The 25,014-nt window shown below is 53.0% G+C and overlaps 1 protein-coding gene across 1 annotated transcript in view; it reads left to right on the top strand.

Annotated features, from left to right (window-relative positions):
• Positions 1-3,951: 3,951 nt before the first annotated feature.
• The window catches only part of MAP4 (microtubule associated protein 4), a gene marked incomplete at both ends in the record, with an annotated part of 104,740 nt that continues 83,677 nt past the window's right edge, over positions 3,952-25,014 (top strand). Inside the window, 2 exons of the mRNA XM_080364245.1 lie at positions 3,952-4,186; positions 13,286-13,351. Of these exons, the coding sequence (XP_080220371.1) occupies positions 3,952-4,186; positions 13,286-13,351 (301 nt within the window). The remainder of the gene's footprint in view (positions 4,187-13,285; positions 13,352-25,014) is intronic.

Genomic DNA, 25,014 nt, shown 5'->3' with positions numbered 1-25,014 from the left:
CGTTCCGAAAAGGAGAAACTCATTGAGCTCTTTGGAACAAGACAGCAGGATAAGGGGTCTGTGATACCCGTGAGGGATTAAAATAACTCCTCTGTATCTTTCAGACGAGCTAACAAGATGGATTCTGTTTATCAGAACAAGCAGGTTACTCGCGGGGTACACGCAGATTCTGAGCATAAGAAAGAACAGATGGGACAAATACTGAGTGTAACAGATCAGCTGTTGCTGGAACATGAAGAGGCCTGAACAATTCTTTGGAAAAAAAAAAAAAGGCATTAATATGATTTATTTGCCCTGGAATAATTTAAAGCTGTTATGATGTTCCACAGCAATGCAAATGTTATAGGAAGCATCTTCCTAAGCATCACTGCAAGTCTCTCCCCTCGGGCACAACCTGGGCAATATTCTGATGTTCCTTTTGCCTTCGTTGACTCCAGAAGCGCCGGTTCCAGCTGGGAGCTGCTGTGGTTCGCTCCGCGGGAGCTGGAAGGTGAAAAGGTGCCTCTGTTGTAGCCCTGTTTGAGGTGTCCCGGCTGTTCTCGGCCCCGTTCGGGGTCTCCTGGCTGTTCTCAGCCCCGTTTGGGGTGTCCTGGCAGTTTTCGGCCCCGTTCGGGGTCTCCTGGTTGTTCTCAGCCCCGTTTGGGGTGTTCTGACTGTTTTCAGCCCCGTTGGGGTGTCCCGGCTGTTTTCAGCCCATTACCTGGCACGTGCTTCCATGTGCCAGAGGCACCAGCTCTGTGTTTGCTACGAAAAATGCAGAATGGCCCTTAGTTACACCGCTTTATTATTTTTTTATACATAGTTTGTGCGTTCCTCATTTGGTTAAATACAGACAAGGAAATGTCCTGCTGGTAATTCTGCAGAACCCCATAACTGTTTTCCCCAGCAAGCAGATGGCTTTGGCATCCTGGTTCCTAGAGACATCGCCAACGCTGTTTTGTGGCAACTATTCCATAAAACGCTTCCACGTGAACGTGGGCCCGAACAAGCCCGGCCGATGAGTCCACCGGTGGTTTGTGCTGGAGCGTTCGTGTCGGAGGGTGATCTGGGCGGGTCAGCCTGGGTTTGTGTCTGGGAGTCCCGAAGGTTTCCTGGCCCCGCCGCGGGGCTCGGCGGCGTTTGCCCCGTCAGCTGCAGCGCCGTTGTTTCAGTCTAGAGGAAAGGCGGCTGAGTATCTCTGTGGAACAAGGACTAAAGCATTTCAGGCCATCCAAACCCTGCCCAGAGGCTTCTTCTGATCCAAATGCTGTTCAGACGCTTGGTCGAGTGCGCCCGTGCTGATGGCCAGAGGTGGTTTCTGGGTCGGGGTCGTGATGCTCCATGTCCAAGGCCTCTGAAGCACAAACGAAGGAAAACACGGGCACTGCTTTATTTAGGGGACTTGGATTGGGGAGAAACCCCTTATCCACAACTAGACAAATTTCATTACTTCATGTCTTTTTCTATTCTAGGCTTAATTTATCAAGTACTTGCTTCTATACATCCTCTTGCTCTGGCAGCTCCATAATGCGCTGTCTTCCAAATGCAGATGCAGAGCCTCTTGCCAAGCGGTTCTCGTGGCAGAAGGGCCGCTCTGAAACCCAGGGAGCAGCAATGCTTCCTCTGCACTGAACGTGTGAAAACGGCGAGCGGATGGTTCATCCTCCGGACTGTAATTCCTGCTAACGAGCGTTAGCAGAGATTTTCCCCAGTGCCCAAGTTTCCCCAAGTCATTAGATGTTCTGTAGCCATTTTCTGACTGTAGCCTTGATTCTTCCATTTCCCGGTAGCATCTTGAAGCAACTTGTCAAAAATGTTACGTATTGTTTTTCTTCCTTACGCTAAGTGAAATTTTCATAGCTCCAAATAGATATGTATGTATTTTTCTTTTGAGATAGATCTAAAAGCCATCACTGCACTTGCAAGCTGAAAGCGAGGGAGGCCGCGGTTGAAAGCTTGGCTCCTTAAGAGCCCATTGGGAGCGAGCGGCCGATGCCCAGGCCAGAGCTGTGCGGTGACTGACGGGGCTGGTGGAGCTCAGCGGGGGGCTGAGCCAGCGCCGTGTGCTCAGCGCGATGTTGCGGCTTCAAAAGGGGCCGGGGCTGCATCTGAAAGAAACGCAGGGACGTTACCTCTCATTTCAGTATAAGGATGGCTGTTAAATAACCACCATCCATCCAACCGCGACCCCGCACAAAGGGCTGGGACCTCCAGCCCCTTCACCTGTAGACCCCGCTCTGGTGACTCGTCGATGCCTCTATCCCAACAGCAAAACCCGCAGTTGCCGCTTGAAGTCTGATCTGTCTTGAAACCCTTTATTGTTACAGAAAAAAGGAATAGATTTAACTGCGTCAGTTTCCATCATGGACTCGCGATTCCCGAACAACAATCGGCGGGTGATGCCGTTGGTGGTGGGGAATGTGAACTCTGGCCGCGCTGGGGCTGTGGGGCCGGATCTGCTGCCGGCTTAACAGGACCAGGGGCCTTTGTGTTGGGGACAAGAGGGGCCGTGTCCCCCTGCTTTGTGTTGGGGACAAGAGGGCCTGTGTCCCCCCTTTGCACTGGGGACAAGAGGGGCCATGTCTCCCCTTTATATTGGGGGTAAGAGGGGCTGTGTCCCTGCTTTGTGTTGGGGCAAGAGGGGCCATGTCCCCACTTTGTGTAGGGACAAGAGGGCCTATGTCTCCCCCCAACTTTGGCCTTTCCAGCCCCACCCGCATAAGTGCCCTTGTGTTTTCAGCCTTGTGCCTCCTCACATACGCAGCTCTGGAGCTCTGGCATTATTTCTGTTTTTTTCCGAACGTAGCGTGGTGGTTCTTGTCCAACAGAGCGAGAATCGGCTGTAAAACGATGAGTCACGTCGCTTAAGCTCCTTCGCGTCCTCTTGTTCCGCTGGATGTGTTGTCGAGCTCTGAACCTGCTGCGGCGGTGGGAATTGTTCCTGCGCCAGCTGAGATGCTGGTGGCGCTTGGTGGGTTTGGGTTGTAGTTTGGGCCAGACACTTTCCGCAGATGTTTCAAAGGTGTCACTAGAGCTTTGGATGTATTTGCGATTCGATAGCGCTGTCCACACAGAGCACGGACCGGCGCAGCTGGGAAGGAAAGCTGCAGAACGCCCTTGTGTCGTCGGGATCGGTGGGGGCTGCTGCCTCGTGCAGCTTTGCTTTACATTCACATCGGTATTTATGGGTGCCTGTTCCTAATCATCACTTCAAAAGGAAAAACCAGGTGATTGTTGATGGGTCATGTTGCGCCAACATGAAAGCCGGAGCTGCAGAACACATGAATCCGTTCAGGTGCCTTTTCTCTTCAGGGCCAGGTGTTGAGATACAAATCAGGGACGAAAAGGTAGATGATGATTCTTTCTACTTCATGTTCCCGATTTTCAGCTTTATATAGAGTGTGTACTCTACTATATTTTTTTCTTCATTAAGCATAATTAAACCTTCATCTCCCAGCACAAATCCCCGGTTTGCCGGCATTAACGAGGTTTGCTGAGGACATAAACGTGCTCGCGGCCCCTCCCAAGGGCTCAGGGATGTATAGAGCAGAGCTTACAGAACCCTGATCTCCATGGGGGAGCTGGGGGGAGCCGGGCTTGGGAACTAAATTGGCTCGTGTCACTTGTGCTTGTGCCGCCGAGGGTCTGTGATTGAGCCACAGACTCGGGGCAGGGCAGGAATCCGCCTCAGGTGGGGTTTGTGCCCTTTGCATTTTTAGTGTTTTAGGATTCTGATAAAACGTGACATGAGATGCAACGTTCACGCAATAAAAGCCGATGCAGACGATTCTGTTTCAGTGCTGGTGTGGGGGGCTGTAACCAGCTGGGAAGCACTGAGCCCTGCAGCAGGTGTTTGTGGGTGCGTGGTGGCACAGGGCATGCACGGCTGACAGCACCGAGCGCTGGATGAGCTGGAAAGGGCTCTCGTTCAAGTGTTCCTCTCTTGGTTGCAGGCCGCAGAGGTGCTGAAGCATGGCTGACCTGGACCACAACCTCAGCCTGGCGGACGCGCTGACAGAGCCGCCCCCCGAGATCGAGGAGGAGGTGAAACGGGACTTCATCGCCACCCTGGAGGCCGAGAAATTCGACGATGTGGTTGGAGAAACAGTAGATAAAACAGACTACGTGCCTCTGCTGGACGACGACGATGCGAAACCCGGGAGCCAGGAACCAAAGAGCAAAGCCCACGACGGTATTCAGGTGGAACGTAAGTGTCTAAAGCACAGACCAAACGTCTGTGTCACATAAGCTCCACACAACGCATGTGGTCGTTGTCACATTGGGACAGGGCTTTTGGATGCTGCTGGCTTGAGATATTTATTTTAAAAGCAAAGGTTGAGATCAAATCCTGTTTCTGGCTTTTCGGCTCTGCGTCCTGTTCAGCCCTCCAGCCTGCACAATGAGCTGTCAGGCCCCAGGAGACGCTGTTATTTAGGGTAATGTTCTGTGGCTGCCTTGTGCTTCTGAGAGCAAGCTGCTGTGTCTGCAGCGTGGCTGCGCTGATCCTGCGCGGCGCTTCTCATCTCCGGTGCCAGACCTGCACCAGGTGTCAGCACTGGGTAAGAGCAGCCCCCAGGCGTAAGGCCCGCGCTGGTTGTGAGCCTTGGGCTGGGGGATTGGCAGCGAAGCTTCGTTTCTCTGCTCATCCACGGGGCTTACTCTGATTCCTTGCTGCGTGTGTATCCTGGTGATGCGCACAGACAGCGAACGTGGTGCTGTCTCTGCTGGTTCGGACCGTCCCTAGCCCAGTGGTATTCAGTAGCGTTGACAGCGTTATCAGAAGCTGCTTACAAAAAGGAGAGGTTTAAACTGCCCCTCGCTGAGTATCCAGGCAGCTCTGGGCTCACCGCTGGCTGCTCTCAGTAAGCGGTTGAAGTTCTGTGTCCCCTCCCAGCCAAGGTCGCTCATGACAAGGAACACTTTAATGATTATTTCATTATTTTAATGTTTTGGCCTTGATCTGTGCTGTGTAAGAGGAAAGAATGTTTGCTCCTGGACAGGTAACCTGGTGACTTCTTTCAGAGGAAAGCTTGTTTCTTGTTTTGCCTTGATCTCGATGCTCATCAGTGCTGATGAAAGCGGCAGGCGCAGAAGAACTATTAATGTCATGGTCACTCATCAGCATGAACAGGACCCCCAGGGCTCCAGGATTTCTGTAGCTGAAGGCGCTTGTTTGCGTTGTCTGGAAGTCTGTCAGCTGCCTTGTCATACAGAAAACGTAGTTTTGAGTTTTCCACACTAACAGAGTTCATTGCACGGTAATAAAAGAGGAGGAAGGATGGAAGCAGGGAAAGAGATGACGGAATTCTGAGCTCTGGTCCATTCAGCTGTGTGTTGTATTCAGTTCTAGTGCCACTGGTGGGAGGCGGTTTATATTTTCGCGTTGCACAGGTGGGGTAACAGAGAAACACGAAGACTCGTTAACACTTGTGCATATGGTTTAAGGATGGTTTAAAATAATGCTTTGTCCTGGAAGTTACAGATTCCAAAGCATCTCAGCACCAGAATTTCTCAGTTGGTGTTACCACCCTGATATCAGTGTGAAACACAAGCGCCTTGAGTTGTGTGGCCCAGACGTGCGTCCCTCGAACGTTCCCATCACAACTCGCCATTTCAAATGCCTGTAGGTTCTTGCAGCGGGTTTAATGAGACCGCTGCTGGGTAATTAGCGCTGGTGGTTCCGGGTCGGACTCTGCGTGGGGAGCACAGCGCCTTTCCTCCCACGTGCCAAGGGATGCACTTTCTTCTCTTGCTTCGGACATTGGTTTTTGCCTTTTTTGGGAGGGCTGGAGCGCAGTGAGGAGCGTTATCTACATCTTTGGCAAGCTGCAAACGAGACCCCGGCTGCAGGAACTGGAGAGCTTGCGTGCCTGGAGTGGATAGCAGAGTCCTGCCCAGCTTTCCTTGCCCCGGGAGGGGAAGGGCTGTCATGTTCTGCAGTTTAAACCCGTGTTCATTCACTGCAGATCCTGTTATGTCTTAACTTACCTAATCAGTTTTTCACTGAAGCGATAAGGATGCCTATGCCTCCTCTGAATTTTCTTCAGTGTTTATAACTTTAAAAAAACATAGTAAAGCTTCATGTTCTTGCTTTTATCAAGCCTATGGAATAAGTGAGCCCGGGTGAGATGTAACGGGGTGTCAGGCGTTGTTCTCAGGCGGCGTTTTGAGTGTAACACTGAGGTTTTTAGGGGGGGGAGTCCTGGTTGAAAGGCAGCAAGAGTTCTGTGTCCCCGGCTCCAAATCTGCCTGCAAATAGCTTTGTTTTCCAGAGGGAGAAGAGCAGCTTTAATGGATCAGGCTTTTCAGCCCCCGCTTGTTAATTTATTGATGTTAAAAGGCAGGGCTGTGTTCAGACAGCGCGGCCTCTGCTCTCGCGATCGCCTCCCGCGCTCACTAGAGGTGTCACCAGACAGCACGTCAGGCTCTGGCTCTTCCAGCTCTGCCCAGGGTTTGGTTTGACTTTTCTTCCTAAACCCAGGAGCCAGATGAGCCAAGCTTAGGGATCAGATGGAGCCGGGTGAGCCATGGGAGTGCAGAGAGATGGAGAAGAGGAGAGAGATGGGATGAGCACTTGTGCGACCACCTACAAGTTCAGCCTAGAATAAAGCTCTAATAACAGTTAACTTGAAAATATCATTGGAAAGGCATAACTTAAGAAAAGAAGGGTTTACTGAAGGGGTTTTACTCTTTCTAGTACCTGTCTGAACGGCATAATTTGGCAAATTCTGGGCTAATCCAGGACACTGTGGGTTTTCTGTGAGGCTGGAGGGTGATCTGGGTTTGCGCTGTGTCCTCATCATTTGAGGACGTTCCAGGGGACTCTGGAGCTTCCAACTCAAGCCACGGCGGCTGCTGCGGAGGTTTTAGTCGGGGTGCTCACATGGAGCAAGGGATTTGCATCCCAAAGGGCCAAGGAGGAGAAATCTGGGTGTTGGGAGCAAGTTTCAGCTGAAATTCCTGTGCTTCCATCCGATTCTGCTCAAGCGGGAACCAGTGTTGTTTCTGCAGTGTTTGATCGGGTCATTATTGGGGAGCTGGGTGCAAAGCTCGGTCTGCAGCAAAACTGCCGCACACAGGAAAAGCATGTGCCGCATTCTTGCGTTTGCTCTGTTCACAAACCGGGTGACGGGTCTTAACTTTGCTTGCGTGTTTTTGGTAGGGAAACAAACACTGAGCCTGATCTTGGGTTTGCGGCGGACAGCGGCCTGGGGGCTGTTTCAAGAACAAGTGTTGCCACGAGATGGCTCTACTGGCACTGCCGGTGCTGCCGGACAGACACCGAGAGCATCACAGAGCACTGAGCATCCTCCTGGGGAGGAGAAACACAGCCCCAGCGCCCCAGAGCATCATAGAGCACTGAGCATCCTGCTGGGGAGGAGAAACAGGGCCCCCACACCATAGAGCATCATAGAGCACTGAGCATCCTGCTGGGGAGGAGAAACAGGGCCCCCACACCACAGAACATCATAGAGCACTGAGCATCCTCCTGGGGAGGAGAAACACAGCCCAGACACCACAGAGCATCCTAGAGCACTGAGCATCTTCCTGGGGAGGAGAAACAGGGCCCCCACACCACAGAGCATCATAGAGCACTGAGCATCCTGCTGGGGAGGAGAAACAGGGCCCCCACACCACAGAACATCATAGAGCACTGAGCATCCTGCTGGGGAGGAGAAACAGGGCCCCCACACCACAGAACATCATAGAGCACTGAGCATCCTGCTGGGGAGGAGAAACAGGGCCCCCACACCACAGAACATCATAGAGCACTGAGCATCCTGCTGGGGAGGAGAAACAGGGCCCCCACAGCACAGAGCATCCTAGAGCACTGAGCATCCTGCTGGGGAGGAGAAACAGGGCCCCCACACCACAGAGCATCCTAGAGCACTGAGCATCCTCCTGGGGAGGAGAAACAGGGCCCCCACACCACAGAGCATCATAGAGCAGTGAGCATCCTGCTGGGGAGGAGAAACACAGCCCCAGTGCCCCAGCGCCAGCGTTTCCCTCCCGTCTGCCGTTGTGCAGGAGCAGTGAGCTCCCCGCTTGCAGAGGGCAGCAGGCTTTGCTTTGGCAAAAGCAAGTGTAAACACTTCGTCACATGCGAAGCTGAAGGTGGAGAATGTTCCATATACCCCAGTGTTTCAGAGGGAATTAGAGTCAGCGAAAGCTGTTAAGATGACACATTAACCACCTTCTCCCTCCCCAAGGCTCTCTGTCCCCAGTCCTGCCCTAAAGTTAAAAGAAGGGAGGGCCTTAAGGATTGTCTTGATAAGCCAGAGTGTTCTAAAAGCTTTTCCCGTGTTTTATGAGCTGAAGTGGTGAAATTAATCCAGTTGCTACAGTGCACAAAGCAAAACGAATCTTTTTGTAGCTCTGTTGCTTTGCATTTGGTGTCACTCGGGTAGTGTTTGTGCTCCATCAGTGACCTTCGCTTGGAGTCTCCAACATCCCTGGATGCAGTCCCACCAGCCAGTGAGCAGATGAGGTGATGAACGTTCAAGATCTGGCTTTTTCTTTCTGAAGGAAATAATGCCCCTCCTAGGGCGGACTAGGGGGAAACGAGGATGGCCATTGGCTTGGCAATGCGTGCGGCCGGGCTGCGGGAGCCCTGGCGTCCCAAACACAGCCCGGGCTCGCTCTGACTGCTCTGTAATTGCCCTGGTGGGAAGGGGAAGCTGCAGAGCACGGACCGGCCCTTGTGCCGCAGGGCGAGCGCAGCGCCGGAGCCTTTATTTGGTGACTGGGCGACGATGAGCTTGGCTGCTGCTCCCAAGCCGTTTGCAGGCAGAATATTTAAACATATTGAAATACCTTAAGCTGCTTGTTCAGCACTTACCGACTGCTTTTAGACTATACGGCACTCTGCTTATCAACAATTTTGTTCCCACTCGTGATTTTTTTGTCTGAACTCCTTGGCAAAGCTGCGTCTGCCCGTGTTTGCACACACAGTGTGTGACAGGATGGGGAAACAGGCAGAACGAGCCTGGTCCGTCCAGCTCTGCCCCGTGTCCCCCGATCCTCCCTACGTGCTCCGCTGTGGTTCTGCTCCCCCAGTCGCTGCTGGGGATTATATTGGCACCAACCATTTGCTGGAGATTATCGCTTTAGCGAACGCTGCCTTAAATTTGTTTATATAAAAGCAATCCTTTGATCCACTAGGCAGATGCAAATACCATCTTGTGATTGTGCTGAGGATTAGGGAGTTACAGCATCTTGACATGTTGGTGTTTGCTGCAGTTCGGCCCTGGGCGGAGCGCTGGGCGCTGTCCCACGCGCTCTAGGTCACCAAAATACGTGCATTTGCCCCAAAGGAGCCCAAATTCAGAGCCATAACATTAAAAACTGCTAATGCCCGGGAGCTGTTCGATTTAACCTGATTGGCTGGGAGCTCGTCTTCCAAAAGAGCTAAAACTGGAAAGGGAAACCATTTTTACCTGCTTCTTTACCCCAAATCCTGCGCTATTGAAGCCAATGTAGGATTTTCAACACGTTTTACTGTGTTTTTTCCAATGGGTGAGTGTAGGGGCCCAAGGTGGCGCTTCTCGGGAGGGATGGTTTTGTGCTTTGTGGTCGAGAAGCCATGAGGTTAAGCCGAAACCCCTTTTCTCCTCTCCACCGTGTTTGTTAGGCTTGGCTTATGTTTGGGGAGGGCTTTTGTATTGGCCGCACAGGTGCCGTGACCAGGCGCGAACGAAGCTGAAACCAGCACGCCATCATTTTGTCCGGCTTAAAACAGAACTTGCGCTCCAGGTTTCAATCGCAGTTTAAATACTGAAGAAATGGGAGTGGGTTTGTGGGTCGTGCTAGTGGGGGCTGCTGATTATCCCCCCCCAGACCCCAGATACATTGCATGAGTGCAGAGTAGAGACGTCTTGCACGGCCTCTGCTCCGTCGCCAGCCGCCTCTGTTAAGCCAGCGTTACGACACCCTTTTGAGCTGGACTTAAGAAAACTCATGGCTGTCGCACTTGGGCAAAGCAGCAGCTTCCTCACTGTAGAGCAGAAGTTTAAGCAGGACTTACGTGGCTCCTGGATGTAATACTGTGTAGCCAGTGTATCTCAATCCATCCATCACCATCATTTTTCCTTCCTTGAACTGCCCAGTAGACCCAGTGACGGGCAGTAGCTCTCCCAGTTGAGACAGTGGTACCGCCACAGTAAATCCCAGGCCTTGTAAAGCCTGACAGCAGGAGGAGCTGGTGCGTTTAACTGCCAAGAAACAGGTCCAGGGATTCCTGGGCTGTCTTCAGCTCCTCGGGAGGATGTAGGTGTGTGTTTTCCTAGAGCTGTCTGGCAAGTTCGTGTTGCATCTCCATAAACCAGCAGGAAGAGCCGCTGCAGCGACTGGGACGCCTTTCGTTTGGCTCCACCGAGCTTCGGATGGAGCCCTGGAGCACTGTGTCAATGCAATGGGAACGCAGCTCTGTTTTAAACCCGCTTCAGCCCAGGGAGGGGCAGCAGCAGCTCCGGGTACTGAACGTGCGGCTCTTGGGGAGCGATTTTACTGTATTGACTTGTAGGGTTTTTTGAAGCCGTTGCCCTGAGGTTTCTGTGCTCCACACTGAGCAGAACTGACGGTCGAGGAGCTGAGCTGCTGCTGGAGCTCCTGCTGCTTGGTGCTCTTCACTAACACTGCTCAGCGTTGCCCTTGCACTGACTTCTCTTCACTACTTCACAACTGGGAAATCGGGATAAATTCTTAGAAAACGAGCAGAGTTTGTTTAAGAAGATATTGGAAAGTATTTGAAGACGGGTGCGCTGACGCTGTAGTCACTGCAGGTGCATGGCTGTGTGCCGTTCCCCCGCTGTGTCTGCAGGAGGCCGTGCTGCCGGCCCGCACGGCGCGCTGCCTTTGGAAGGACCTTGGGCTGATCTCAGAGGCAGGAGTTGGAAATAAAGAGAATTCCTCCAGCAGTTTGCCCAAGCAATTGCAGCTATCGGCCCTCAGCAGCCCGCTCCAGAGATTATGGGGTGTCTGTGGAATTTCACCGGCGTCTGTGGACGAGTAGGAAGAACTGTTTGAGGACTAGAACAAAAAGCGCGCTTTAAAAAATATATGTTCTGTTGATTAAATTCCTAAATTGTTCCCAAAGATGGTTTCCAAGCGGCATTTTCAGAAAACATCGCACACGTGGGCAGAGTGAGCGAGGGGCAGCGTGGCTATGCCGGGCACCTGCCGAGCAGCCGGCAAAGCCGAGCTCAGAGCCAGCTCTGTAGTTCCAAAGCACTGCCACACTCACCAGGGCTGGGATCACTGCCGTGCTTTCCAAGCTCCGTCTGTAAACCTTCTTAAAGCTTCCTCTGGCAATGGCAGAAAGAGAGACACTCAGTCTCCTGATGGCCAGTATCTCATATGCTATTTGTTGGCATCGCTGGTCGTGCACCCTCAGGCACCCTGCTGTAAATCCCCCTGGTATCAGCTGTAGTGATGTGTCTCAGAGCTGCAGCCGAGCTCTTCTGGTCCTTTTTTCTAACATGGAATCCCAGAATGTCAGGGATGGGAGGGACCTGGAAAGCTCATCCAGTGCAATCCCCCCATGGAGCAGGAACACCCAGATGAGGTTACACAGGAAGGTGTCCAGGCGGGTTGGAATGTCTGCACAGGAGGAGACTCCACAACCCCCTGGGCAGCCTGGGCCAGGCTCTGACACCCTCACCCCAACAAGTTGCTTCTCATATTCAAGTGGAACGTCCTGTGTTCCAGTTTGCACCCATTGCCCCTTGTCCTGTCCCTGGTTGTCACCAGCAGAGCCTGGCTCCATCCTCCTGACACTGCCCCTTTCCATCTTGATCCCCAGCAATGAGTCCCCCCTCAGTGTCCTCTTGTCCAGCTCCAGAGCCCCAGCTCCCTCAGCCTTTCCTCACACGGGAGATGCTCCACTCCCTGCAGCATCTTGGTGGCTGCGCTGGACTCTCTGCAGCAGTTCCCTGTCCTGCTGGAACTGAGGGGCCACAGCTGGACACAAGATTCCAGGTGTGGTCTCCCCAGGGCAGAGCAGAGGGGCAGGAGAACCTCTCGGACCTACTGACCACCCCCTTCTAACCCACCCCAGGTCCCATTGGCTTCCTGGCCACAAGGGCCCAGTGCTGGCTCATGGTCACCCTGCTGTCCCCAGGACCTCCAGCTCCTTTTCCCTGCACTGCTCAGTTTTAAGGAAACTTGCCATGACTAAAGTGCACCAATATTTACAAGTTCTGGGGAATTGACTTGTGCCTGTCACTGGACTCCAGTGACGATTGAGCCTCGGGTGTCTTTCCAGCCTCCCTTGGGGTGCTTGTCCACGTCCCCCAAGTCTCCCCATGCCCGTGGTGAGCCCTCCCGGGTCTCTCAGCCTCCAGACCCTCATCTCCTCCGTGGCCCATCGCCGGCTTCTCTCCAGTGGGTCCCTGTCCCCATGCTGGGAGCCCAGCGCTGCCCAGCTCCCCTGCTGTGCTGGGGGATGCTCAGCCCCGCGCTGCCTCGGGAGCCCGTGCTGCTCTTGATCTTTGCTGCAGGGACACGTTGCTGGGTCGTGTTCATCTTGTTGGCCGCCGGGACCCCAAGGGCTGTTCCTGCAGAGCCGCGTTCCAGCTGGGTGTGCCCCAGCTCATCTGCCTTGTGCAGGACTTGGTGTTTGTTCGATGTCATGAGATGCTTCTCTGCTCGTCTCTGCAGCTCCTGGACGGCATCACAAGCCTCTGGTGTATCAACCGCTCCTCCCGTTTCGGTACCATCTGCACACCTGTGAGGGTTTGCTCTGCGCCATCATTCTGGTTGCTAATGAAGACATTAACCAGTGTTGTCCCCAGTGCCACTTGCTGGGGACACCGCTAGTGACCTGGACCTGGGGCCTGGCTGGGCGCAGCTCTGCCCTGGGCTTTGTCAGCTTGTCTAGGACCATATTACAGGAGGTGCTGTCAAAAACCTTACTAAAGCCAGGGTTAACAGCGTCAACTGCTCTTGCCTCGCGTCTGCCAGACCCGTTGGAATGTATTTATTCTTTGCTTGAAGGAGATGCAGAGTTGCAGTGATCTAGTGCTGGCCCTTAGGAAAGCTCAGCTTGGAGTGGTGATATGAATAGGTAAAGGAGCTTCAGGTTGTTCTGCCCTGAGTCTCCTCCGCCAGACTGGATTTCCTGTGATTGAAAAGCTCTTTCTCTGTGGTTTGAAATTGCGCTGACTTGGTGCCATGGAGGTGCCTTAATTTGTCTAAAAAATAATTCTGGGGGGATAACCCCTTCTCTGTGTTTGATAACATTACAGTGTTGGTTTTGATTTTTGGATTAACTTCTCCCAGTGCTGATGTTTCCTTTGATTTCTTGCAGACACTTCAGCTTCTGGGCCAACAGTTGTAGAAAACGGTGACCACGGAATAGAAGATCACCGCCCAGGTATGTGCTCGGTGTCCGAAGGAAGCGTGTCAGCTTCTTTACTTGTTATTGAGCCAGTAAAACCTCATTGTGACAAAATGCACCTTCCTATTTCTTCATGGGTTGTTCTTGGGTTTTTTCAATGACCTTTTCAAAGAATTTGAAATACAATAGAACTTTGGTTTTGGGTTTGAAGTTGCTTGTTCACATGAAGTCCTGCTCAGAAGACACTGCAGGCGTCACCCACGGGCCGTGCTGGGAAGGCACCGCCTGGGCACCGGTGCCCAGCTGGTTTTGCAGCGACTCCACAATACTCAGAGCTGATCTGCACCCCAGCCCATGCTCAGGAGCCCGGCGGGGACGTTCCTCCTGCCCTGCGCCAGCCCTTGATGCGTTTGTTCATTCACTGCCTCTTAACCGCAACCACACTGGTGAAGAATTTCCTCTGTAGGTCTGATCTCAGTCTCCCCTCTTTCGATTTAAAGCCATCACCCCTTGTCCTGCCACCCCTTGTATTTGCTCTAGTACTTGCGTTAGCGCTGTCAAAGCTGAAAATGGGGGCTTTCTGAACCTTCTTCAAATAGCGTTAGGAGAGCCTGGTCAGCAAGGAACTTGTGGAGCAATATTTCAGACTTGTGAGGAATCTGGAAAACAATTCGTCTTTCCAGTCATCCTGACACACGCTGGAGTTCATCTTCTTGCAGCACCTGCATTTAAGGATAAAAGCAGCTCCCCTTTCTGATGGGAGCTGGGTTTCGGACCGGGGCAGCGCAGGACCCAGCGGCTGGGTGGTTTGGCTTTGCGTGTTCCTTTCCTGCACGATCCAGTGCTCCCAAGTGGCCGCTCCTCCTGGCACCGGGAAGAGCTGTTGGTGTGCTCTCTCTTTCCCGGTGTCCCGCTCAGGCTGAGCAGTGCGGGTCACGGTGAGGCTGCTGGTCCCAGCATTAACATCCCTGCTGCTCCAGCCCTGCGGTCCCAGCATTAACATCCCTGCTGCTCCAGCCCTGCGGTCCCAGCATTAACATCCCTGCTGCTCCAGCCCTGCGGTCCCAGCATTAACATCCCTGCTGCTCCAGCCTCGCGGCCCCAGCATTAACATCCCTGCTGCTCCGGTCCTGTGTCCCCAGCATTAACATCCCTGCTGCTCCGGCCCCACGGCCCCAGCATTAACATCCCTGCTGCTCCGGCCCTGTGTCCCCAGCATTAACATCCCTGCTGCTCCGGCCCTGTGGTCCCAGCATTAACATCCCTGCTGCTCCGGTCCTGTGTCCCCAGCATTAACATCCCTGCTGCTCTGGCCCTGCAGTCCCAGCATTAACATCCCTGCTGCTCCGGCCCTGTGTCCCCAGCGTTAACATCCCTGCTGCTCCGGCCCCGCGGCCCCGGGAAAAGGAAATCTAGGAGATAATGCTGCATAAAGACAGTGGTGAATTAATGAAACAGCTTCTTTGCTCTAATTCTGTTTAGAGTGTGAGCGAGTTTCACGTTCTTGTCGAGGATGGGAATATAAGAATTGATCTTTGTGTTAAGTTTGCCATTGTCAATCTGATCAAAAGCAGCCCATGCATCTTCCTTAATTTATAATTTAGGAACGCTTCTGAACCTTCCTAAGGATAATTAATCTCTTTTTTTTCCCTTTTTAATACATATAACTAGAAGGAGGTAGCAATAAAATCGGATTTATGATAGCCCAGGTATGACTAACTAAATGCACTGGGATTTAAAAAATTGAACTACTGAATTGTGTTTAAAAATATTCTTGTTATTTACTTTCTAGTAGCTTCCTATGGTTTAACTCTTCGCACACTAAATGCTAACAGCTTTGATCAAAGGTGCTTTCATGTGTCTGAAGCTTTTTGATTTATTCATGTATTCCCTCTTTGTGGGGCAGAGCTGCATTTCTTTTCCTGTTCAGGGCTGTCTAGAAGTGACATCAAAGTGATAGGAGCAGCGTGTCAGAGGATGAGGAGTCCCAGACAGCGCGTTAATTAGGTTATTCGCAATAACAACTTTTATACAACACAACTGTTTCATGGACTTTCTCTGCCCACCCCCTCCATGGCATACCTGAAATACCCGTGCTCCTCCACCCCAGGGTAAGGGAGACAGAAGGAGTTTGCTCAGGGGACAGAAGTTTTCCCCGAGTTGAAGAGCAGTTGATGCCCTTAGTCCCTGACCCTAAGCCACCTTCAACTTTAGGCCTGGCTTATTTCTCTTCAGCCAGATCTATGCCCTCATCTGGCTCTTCTGGGTGTGCAGAGGTGGGAAACGGGAGTAGCTGAGAGAGGACCAAGCAAGGTAATGCTCACGGACACCAGCTTTTTGCTACAAAAGTCAGCGTTAAGAGCCACAGAGCAGCTTTGGAAAACAGAGCTGCGGCTGGGGGGGCTCTGAACCAGGCTGCAGGGGAGTCTTGGGGAGAGACGCAGTTGAGCTGTTTGAAAACACAAATCTCTGCGTATCACTCCAGCCTGGGTCCCAGGCAGCATTGCTACACGGAGTTTTCAGCTGTCAAACAAAACAGGTGATGACTTGTTGATGTTTTATTACATGCAGCTTCATCTCCAGCCATCTGGCACATGTGTGTGCAGAGGCTGGAGTTAGTCCGGACTGAGATGTTAGTGCTGGCTTGGCAGCCTGAGCTCCCACGGACCCTTAATGCAGAGACAGCATCACCCAGAACCCACGTCATGGGGGCAAAACCCTCTGCTGACCATTGCATTGTTTTTATCATAAGAGTGATGAATTTAACCCGTTGCTGCAGAGCCGGGTCCAGTTCGGTATTTCAGGCGGGAAAGGGAACACGTGAACGGTTGACTTTACATTGGGGATTCAAACCTTCTGCTGAGCCGGAGTGAGCCTGCTGGTTCTCTGCAGAGCTCAGGCACGTGGCGAGTGCTTGGTTGGTTTTTTGGGGGGGGGTTTGAGAATTGGAGATCTCCAGAGCGGGAGCTCTGCCCTGGGTGCTGAGCACATAGACTGAAACTCTGTGAATTCTGCTCTTCCTTATAAGGAGAAATGGAGGAGCGGCTGGCGCAGCCTCTGGACGGAAAAAGTCCAGGAAAAGTCCAACAGCAGGATTAAAGCAAAAAAACACGCGTGATTTTCAAACGGTGCAACGTGTGCAACTCTTATTGCAGGATATTTGCCTAGAGTTCAAAGGAATCCTATATTGAAACAGAAAACATTCTGGAAAGAAATCCATCAAGGCTGCCGAGATGGTTTAATCGCAGCCCTGCTCCTTGTCCTGCTGGCCGATGAGAAGCGACCTGGGGAAGTAGTGCTGTTCATAGTGCCCCAGCTTGTCCTTCTCGCATCACAAGAACCCCAGGTCACAAGAACCCCAGGTCACACTGACACCGGTCACTGTTTCCAGTGCATATTGTGCTTTGGAGCGGTGTCCTGAGCCGCCGCTCTCTTGGCGGCGGTTTGGCGCTAACCTGGGTTTGTCGTGGCTCGTCCTGCGTGTGGCACAACCGGGCTGGATTTTCAGAGCCTTCTAAAGCAGAATTCCCGTGTCTCCAGCGTGGCTCTCGGCAAATCTCCTGGCTGCACGAGGTGCAGCGTTGCTTGTTGTGCAGTGTGCTACCTGAATGTTCATGTTTACTAACGACCTGCGCTTTTCTGCCCCTTTCCCCATCCCCTTTCCCTCTCCTCCTTCTTCTCCTCTCTTCTATTTTCTCCTCCTAGAAGCCTAGACTGTCTCCTAACACTGGGGCTGCCACTGACACGAGACCAGTGTCCTTTTCTACCTGCCATTGCACTCCTAAAACCTGCAGCATTTTCCAGAGCTCTTGCTTTCCGTCCTCGGACTTTGCGCGTAGAAGAAGCCGCAGGGCAGCGGTGCTGGCGGCCGACCAGCCCTTCTCCTGCTCCCTCCGCCCTGCGGTGCTTGTTGAAACCTCCCCGGCCTTGTGTGAGCACAAACGCACCCTGGGTCTAAACTGCACCGTTCGCAAACTGCAGCTACGGCTCCACACTTTGGTTCAACCGCTTTTAGATTTAACTCGTAGCCTTTTCCGTGGATGCTTTGTGACAGCGGGTTTGGTGTGGAACCTAAAGGTTGTGCTTCTGAGCGGATGGGCCCAGCGTGACTGCAGCTCCTTCCCTGCTCCCTGAACTCACCGCGGCCTCGTAGAGCTGTACCTGCCCTGCCCCTGCTGCTTCCAAACCCTCGCACGGCGGGATTCTCTCTTTAATAGCGTTGTCTTCGAAACGGGTGTTTTTGCACCAGAGCGCTGGTTACACAGACTTGAGAAACCCATTAGGAAAAGCTGTGTTTGCTGAGGTACCCGCAGGTTGTCTCTGGTTTGTGAGGGATGGATTATGGGCTTCGAGCACTTGCCGTTAAGTGGGAGTGCAAAGGAAACAACCAAGCGCAAGGTCCCGGCTCGGGAAGGCGCTTTGCCCCTGCAGACCTGCCAAGGAAGGCAGAAATGGCCTCTGGTTCATTTTGCTAATGGCAGCCTTGGATGAAGCTTTACCTGCGTGAAAAATAATCCATCCCTTCCGAAACAGAGAGAGACAAAGGATGTAGGCTTCAGATCTCTGCTCACGTAATTCCAGCAGTTTCCAGCAACACGAAAGGGCCTGTTTTAGCCTCCAACGGAGCTACAAGAGGTCAGCAAATGCGTTGCAATTCCTGCTGTCTCCATAGGGCTGCCCAGCTTTCCAGACACAAAAGCGTTGGTTCGACAGATAAAATGTGAAAGATGGAAATCATTTAGAGAGGCCGCTTAGTATTTTGCATGAGACGAGCTCAGCCCGGGTTGATGTGGATGAGCCGATATTTTGTTTTGGGGGTCATTGTGTTGAGCAGCTAAAGGTATTTGCCTACACCACCTGCTGAGAGCACAGGGTTTATTTGGACCCAGATGCAGCGTAAGGTCGGCCGTGATTCCCACGTTGCCAAAGCTAGCAGGGGAAGCCCCTCACTTGCCTAAAGCTGATCTCTTTTCATTGTGAAGAGAGTAGCTTGCACCTGAATATTCCTGATGCTCTGCTGGCGCCCTTCACTACATCACCATACTCAAGACTTAGTGGAAGAACATTGCACTTTGAATGAAAACTGCTCACGCTACCAGAGGGTTTTCTTTGAGGCTCTCCTTCGAATAGCGACCTATCCAACCTTGATTTTGGTATGTTTTTATCCTGAGGTGCTCCCCACCCAGGGCGCAGGCGGCCGGAGCTGCTGCCATGGTTCGGTGATGCGCATGGGGACTGGAGCCTTTTGTTTTCTTAATTGGGTGCCAATTAATTGCGTTCCCCGCCATTCAAAGCCTCGTTAGCGGCTGCCATCCTTCTGGTGCCAGTTTCTGCACAAGGAGGGTGGTGATTGTCCTTTCTGAGAAATGCCGGTTGCCCAGCAGAGCCACCACCCCCAGTGTCCCAGGGTCCCCACACAAGCAGCATTTCCCCGTGGGACACAGCCATCGTGTCACCGGCACTCGGGCTCCGCGCTGGGACAGATTCCCCGCTGTCCTGCTGGCTTTATTGGCAATAAATCAAACCACGTGGGAGCCTCCACCTCCCATGGGGGGATTTGGCCTTTGTCGCTATAAAAGGAGATTGTTCTGTTCTTGGCTTTATTTTTCAAGACCTCTTTGTAGCCTTTGTTTTTAACATGGTTGATTAGGGAGCAAACCAGCACGATGGTGAGCGTGGAGGCGTTGGAACTCGCTTCCACGCGTCCGTTTTTCTCACCTTTTGCCTTAAGCGGGATTGACTGTTTCTGCCCTCGAAATAGAGTAACTAGAGAGAACTTTTCAGGTGGAATAACAGGTTCACTGAATATCAGACTTGCTTCCCCCAACCCCTGCACGTGCTTTATGTTATTGAAATGCAATGATGCTTTAAAGTACAGGCTGGAGAGGAGTTTCTTATGTTATTGAAGTGCAATGATGCTTTAAAGTAGGAGCTGGAGAGGAGTTTCTTATGTTATTGAAATGCAATAGTGCTTTAAAGTACGGGCTGGAGAGGAGTTTCTTGTGGCTGTTTTTGGAGGGGTGGGGGAGCTACCAAAGCAAAGGGCATGCGGGGTCCGATCACCGTCCCCGCTGCTCACATCAATGTTCATCCTATTCCTCTGCTACTTTTTGCTTTTCCTGCCCACATTTTATTTTCAATGTCATCAGGTTTGTGAATTGGTACATAGAGGAGGAAGGAGGGTGGTTGTTCCTCACCAAAAGCTCCGCCACGTGGCACATTTTGCTTGTTTTGGGGCAGAAACGTGGCATTCCTGTCCTGGGAGGCTGAGTGAGAGGCAGGGGATGCTGGGGGCTCAGCGTGGAGCGCTGTGTCTTTTATCGCTCCTCTATCTTGCCAACAGTTCAGTGCAGCGCATGAACCTGCAGTAAGTAAATGGATCTGCAGGAGCGCATCTTTCATTTCCAGTTTTGATTCTCGGAAAGCCAGGTGGCCAAATGTGTTCCTCTCCTTGAACCTTGTGTGAGCCAAACCTGGAAGGCCATAGGAAACACTCTCAGAGCACACGGGAACCTCCTGTGCGTATGTTGTCACTTGTGGCCTTTCCCAGGTCCCAATGCTCTGTACGATGTGACGCTGTGTAATGCTGTGGAATAAATCACCCTAATAAACATCTCCAACTAACTCTCGATACTTGTCCTGTGGTGAGAATCTGCCTGGTTGCAGTTAATACGTGTAATTAATACTGTAATTAATATCTGCATGTGCTCGATTAACCGCTCTGCTGTTACTTCTGCCTTAAACGGGAATCCCGTGCTGTCTGCACAGATGTTTGGAAACGTGTCTGTAAACAATTGGTTTAGTTGATGTATTTAATATGTTAAAAAGGAAATTCTTTCACATGGTGGGGAATGGGCAGAGGAGAAGGAATCAGGAGGGGGCTGGGCTGGCTGAGCTGGGTGCGAGTTACAAGGTGCTGTTATTTCTGAAGGCTTTAGTGGCTCTGGAGCCTGGGGGGGCTGGCTCTGCAGCCCGCCCTGCGGGACAAGTCGCCTTTTCTGCTGCTCCCTCTAAAAAAGCAGCAAACTGAAAAATTCAGGAGCTCACGGAGCTCTTTGGAGGGGTGACAAAGGGGTTTGGTGGCTGTTTGATCTTTCAGGGGGGGTATTTTGAGGCTGTGATGGGGGAAGTGAAGGTGGGTGTTGTGATCTGGGGGTCAGAGAGTGGGGGTGTCAGGGGACAAAGGGGCTCGATCTGTCACTCCAACGTGCCCTTTGTTAGTGCAGCTCGTCTGTTTGGCCACGTGTTGGTTGGACGGAGCCGCTGGAGACTCGAGCTCCCCCCGGTGAATGGTGAGCTGCTCCGGCGTCGCCGCTCGGAGCGCCCGGCGGGGTTGGCAGCAGCTGGTTTGGCAATCCGGCGCGTTTGTGCGTTGCATTGCAGGGCTGTGGGTGCTGGGGGCTCGTGCTCTCCCAGCCTGGGCGGGCTGGACGGTCCCTTTCGGGTGGGGGTGATGTAGTGGGTGCGTGTTGAGCGCAGCGGGGAGCACGGCCCGCAGCCGCCACTCGTGCTGCTGGCCTTCTGAGCTGTGTTAGAACTCCAGCCATTCTGGTGGACATTCCGGTCTGAATGGGTTAGAGGAAAGCAGATGTCACTCCAGTCTTCAAAAAGGGCAAGAAGGAGGACCCGGGTAATTATAGACCGGTCAGCCTCACCTCTGTCCCTGGGAAAGTAATGGAACAGCTTGTCCTTGGTGCCATCTCAAGGCATATCAAGGATAAGAGGGTTATGAGGGGCAGTCAGCATGGCTTCACCAAGGGGAAGTCGTGCTTGACCAACCTCAGAGCCTTTTATGAGAACGTAACAAGGTGGATGGATGATGGCAGAGCGGTGGACGTGGTCTACCTTGACTTCAGCAAAGCCTTTGACACGGTGAGGGTGGCAGAGCCTGGCCCACGCTGCCCAGGGGGTTGTGGAGTCTCCTTCTGTGCAGACATTCCAACCCGCCTGGACACCTTCCTGTGTAACCTCATCTGGGTGTTCCTGCTCCATGGCGGGATTGCACTGGATGAGCTTTCCAGGTCCCTTCCAATCCCAAACATACTGTGATACTGTGATACTGTGAACGCCGCTTCCACCTGCACCTTCCAATGACTGTGGGTCTCTCATACCGTGAAGATAACTTCTTGAAGTGCTCTGGAAGGCTGAACAGGGGAAAAGCGTTTGTGTGCAGGAGGAAGCAGCTGATGCAGACAGCAGCTTGCTTCACGACGGACAGTTTTGGTGGAGATGAGCTGTGTGTTGCAGTGGACCCCTGGATTAGACAGGACCCCCGCAGCACAGGTGCCCTCGGGCAACCAGCTCCATGCCAGACAAACAACTTCTTTTTGCCATAGATACCTGATTTTGATTTCTGTCATCACCTGGAAGCTCTGAATAATCTGTTCTCTTGGGGTAAGTTCTATATAGTTCCTACTAGTACTGAAAAAACCAAAACCTTTACAACCCTTATTTCTGGTTGAGATTGGGTCTGCCTCAAATGCGCAATCCTTTGGGGAATTCCCGTGCGGTGTGAGCGGCTCTATTCTGCTCAATTGGGCTCTCCTGCCTCCGAAGGGCACCCAAACGCTGTGTTTTCAGATGGGCATGGAGCCGGCATCCTCGGCCGTGCCGTGTAGGGATCCCGGCACAGGCTTTGTCACTTGTCACAAATGACAAGCACTTCTCCCTGTCCCCGACACCTCGTTTGGGCAGCTTGAGCTTCCTCACCGTGAACTTGCCCGTTACGAGTCTGCGTATGTGTTACAGACAAATAACTTCTGAAGGGCAAGCGGCTTAAAAGAAGGAATTCTGAGCCTGGGCACACTTTGTAAACTCAGTTCTACCCCTAAAACAAGTATTATCTGGTGTCTTGAATGGGGTGAAGGCAGCTGCTTGTGGCACACGCGGATGTCACCGGAGCACTCAGCGCTCCCCTCTATCAGTATTTTCAGTTCTTTTCTAATGAGTGTTTTGCTAAACGCAGCTTTGCGGCTTTCCCCAGTACAACAGGCAGGGAGGAAATGGCTGGGGGTGTTTTGGGCTGGGGAGCCGTGTCTGATGGGTGAGGGGACAGAGGTTTTGAGCACTCGCGATGTTACATTTTCCCGTTTTTATGAACTCTGCTTAGGCCTAAATTCTTGAATCTCTTAAAATAGAGTCAAAACATCCGCCCGCCCCCCTGTTGGTGTCTCCCAGAGTGCAGAGAAACCGCCTCAGACTGAAAATAGCAACACCCCCTGGATTTCCCTTTTATTGCTGATGGAACCGGTAACATGAGGGCTGACAGGACACTGCACACGGGTAGAAAAATGTGGTTAATACAGAACAGTTTTCATCTTGAATCATTTTTACATAAAAACAATGCACTACTTTTACAACTTTGATGTTATTCTTTGCTTTGTCAGATGGATTTAAAGCGGGGGATTTTCCATAATAACTAGGCAAGATGTCCTTTTCCTGGGCACTTTTGCACCAAACCGTAGCACGATGGAAAAGAAATGAAATAAGAGCCCCACAAAAACATTAAACCCAAAAAACCCATGAGCAAAAACGTGCAAACAGCAAGAAGAAAGCAAAGCCAGGCGCTGTGAGGAATGTAACGCTTAGACTGAGGCAGTAGTGTGGCGTTACTGTGGAATGGAATACGGGCATCGCTTGTGATGCTTCGGGTGGTTGTTGGGAGGAGGAGCAGGGTTGGCGTTGGTTCCTGATGGAACTCGCTGCCCCTTGGCGCACAGGGGGTATGGATCGGACCAACCTCAGCCCGCCTGCCCCGAAATGCCCATTAGGCCCCAAAATGGGGTTTTCCCAGCGCAGGCTGCTTTGTGGCGTGCGTTAAATGACGTGCTCAAGGAGCTTTCCCGCCGCGCTGTAGTCTTGTTTGCTGCTTGCACCAAATCAGCTTATGTGGTTGTATAAGCGGCTCGGGGGAAAGTGGAGCTTTGCAAAGCCCGCGTGTCCCGCACAGCTCCCGGAGCCGCTCAGCGTGCTGAGCTGCAGCCGTTCCCAGGGACAGGAGGAACGTAATGAAATAGAACAAGGGCAAGTGTAGAGTCTTGAGTCTGGGCAGGAACAACCCCAGGTTCAGTGTGAGTTGGGGAATGAGCTGTTGGAGAGCAGCGTAGGGGAAAGGGAGCTGGGGGTCCTGGGGACAGCAGGGTGACCATGAGCCAGCGCTGGGCCCTTGTGGCCAGGAAGCCAATGGGACCTGGGGTGGGTTAGAAGGGGGTGGTCAGTAGGTCAGAGAGGTTCTCCTGCCCCTCTGCTCTGCCCTGGGGAGACCACACCTGGAATATGGTGTCCAGCTGTGGCCCCTCAGTTCCAGCAGGACAGGGAACTGCTGCAGAGAGTCCAGCGCAGCCACCAAGATGCTGCAGGGAGTGGAGCATCTCCCGTGTGAGGAAAGGCTGAGGGAGCTGGGGCTCTGGAGCTGGACAAGAGGACACTGAGGGGGGACTCATTGCTGGGGATCAATATGGAAGGGGGCAGTGTCAGGAGGATGGAGCCAGGCTCTGCTGGTGACAACCAGGGACAGGACAAGGGGCAGTGGGTGCAAACTGGAACACAGGAGGTTCCACTTGAATATGAGAAGCAACTTGTTGGGGTGAGGGTGTCAGAGCCTGGCCCAGGCTGCCCAGGGGGGTTGTGGAGTCTCCTTCTGTGCAGACATTCCAACCCGCCTGGACACCTTCCTGTGTAACCTCATCTGGGTGTTCCTGCTCCATGGGGGGATTGCACTGGGTGAGCTTTCCAGGGTCCTCCCAATCCCTGACACTGGGATTCTGTGATGTGCATCTTTTCGCAGTTTCCTACCAAATATCACTCTGGGTTCCCAAAGTCTGGTGACACAGGGAGGACAGGAGGTGCTGGAGTTGGTTCAGCTAAAAGCCAAAATTGGAAATTTGGGAAATTCGTGAAGTTCACTCCCAATGGGTGTTTTCCCAGCAACCCGCTACTTTGGCTTTTCGCTTTTTTCTTTGTAACTTTGGCTTGAAACTGGAACGTATCCTGATACAAACAGGAAATCCAAAAGCTTGTAATGGAGTGGTACATGTGTCGAGGAGTCTATGGACAGCTTAGTGAGGTCTAAAAATGGCAATGCAAAGCCTTTGGTTTTTGTGGTGTGTTTCAGGCACCCCAGCAAGCACCTGCCAGCTGGGAATTCACGTGTTCTTACACGGCGTGGATTTCCTCAGCAAGTCCCTGTTACTGAAAGTACTCAAGCCATGAGCTTTGGAGCTTCTGCCTCGCGTTTCGTGTGTTCCTGTGCACTGCGAGCAGCAGCGGCTGTGCGCGGGACGGGGCGTGCGGAGCGGAGCGGGCGCAGCGCGGCCCTGTGCTCGCCCCCGGGCGCTGAACCCGCTCGGGGCCGCTTCTCCCAACTCGCTTTCTGTGGATCCCGCGGGTTTTGCACAGGGGGTGCTGCGGGAACACGGGGCTCCGCTCTGCTCCCGCTCTGCTCCCGCCCCGCTCCCGCCCCGCTCCCGCCCCGCTCCCGCTCCGCACCCGCTCCGCTCCCGCGCTGCTCCCGCTCTGCTCCCGCGCTGCTCCCGCCCCGCTCCCGCCCCGCTCCCGCCCCGCTCCCGCCCCGCTCCCGCTCCGCACCCGCTCTGCTCCCGCTCTGCTCCCGCGCTGCTCCCGCTCTGCTCCCGCTCTGCTCCCGCGCTGCTCCCGCCCCGCTCCCGCCCCGCTCCCGCTCTGCTCCCGCGCTGCTCCCG

This window comes from Nesoenas mayeri (genome assembly GCF_963082525.1).
Source record: "Nesoenas mayeri genome assembly, chromosome: 2".
NCBI lineage: Eukaryota > Metazoa > Chordata > Aves > Columbiformes > Columbidae > Nesoenas > Nesoenas mayeri.
The sequence above is the reverse complement of the archived record's forward strand: the minus strand, read 5'-3'. Positions and strand labels throughout refer to the sequence as shown.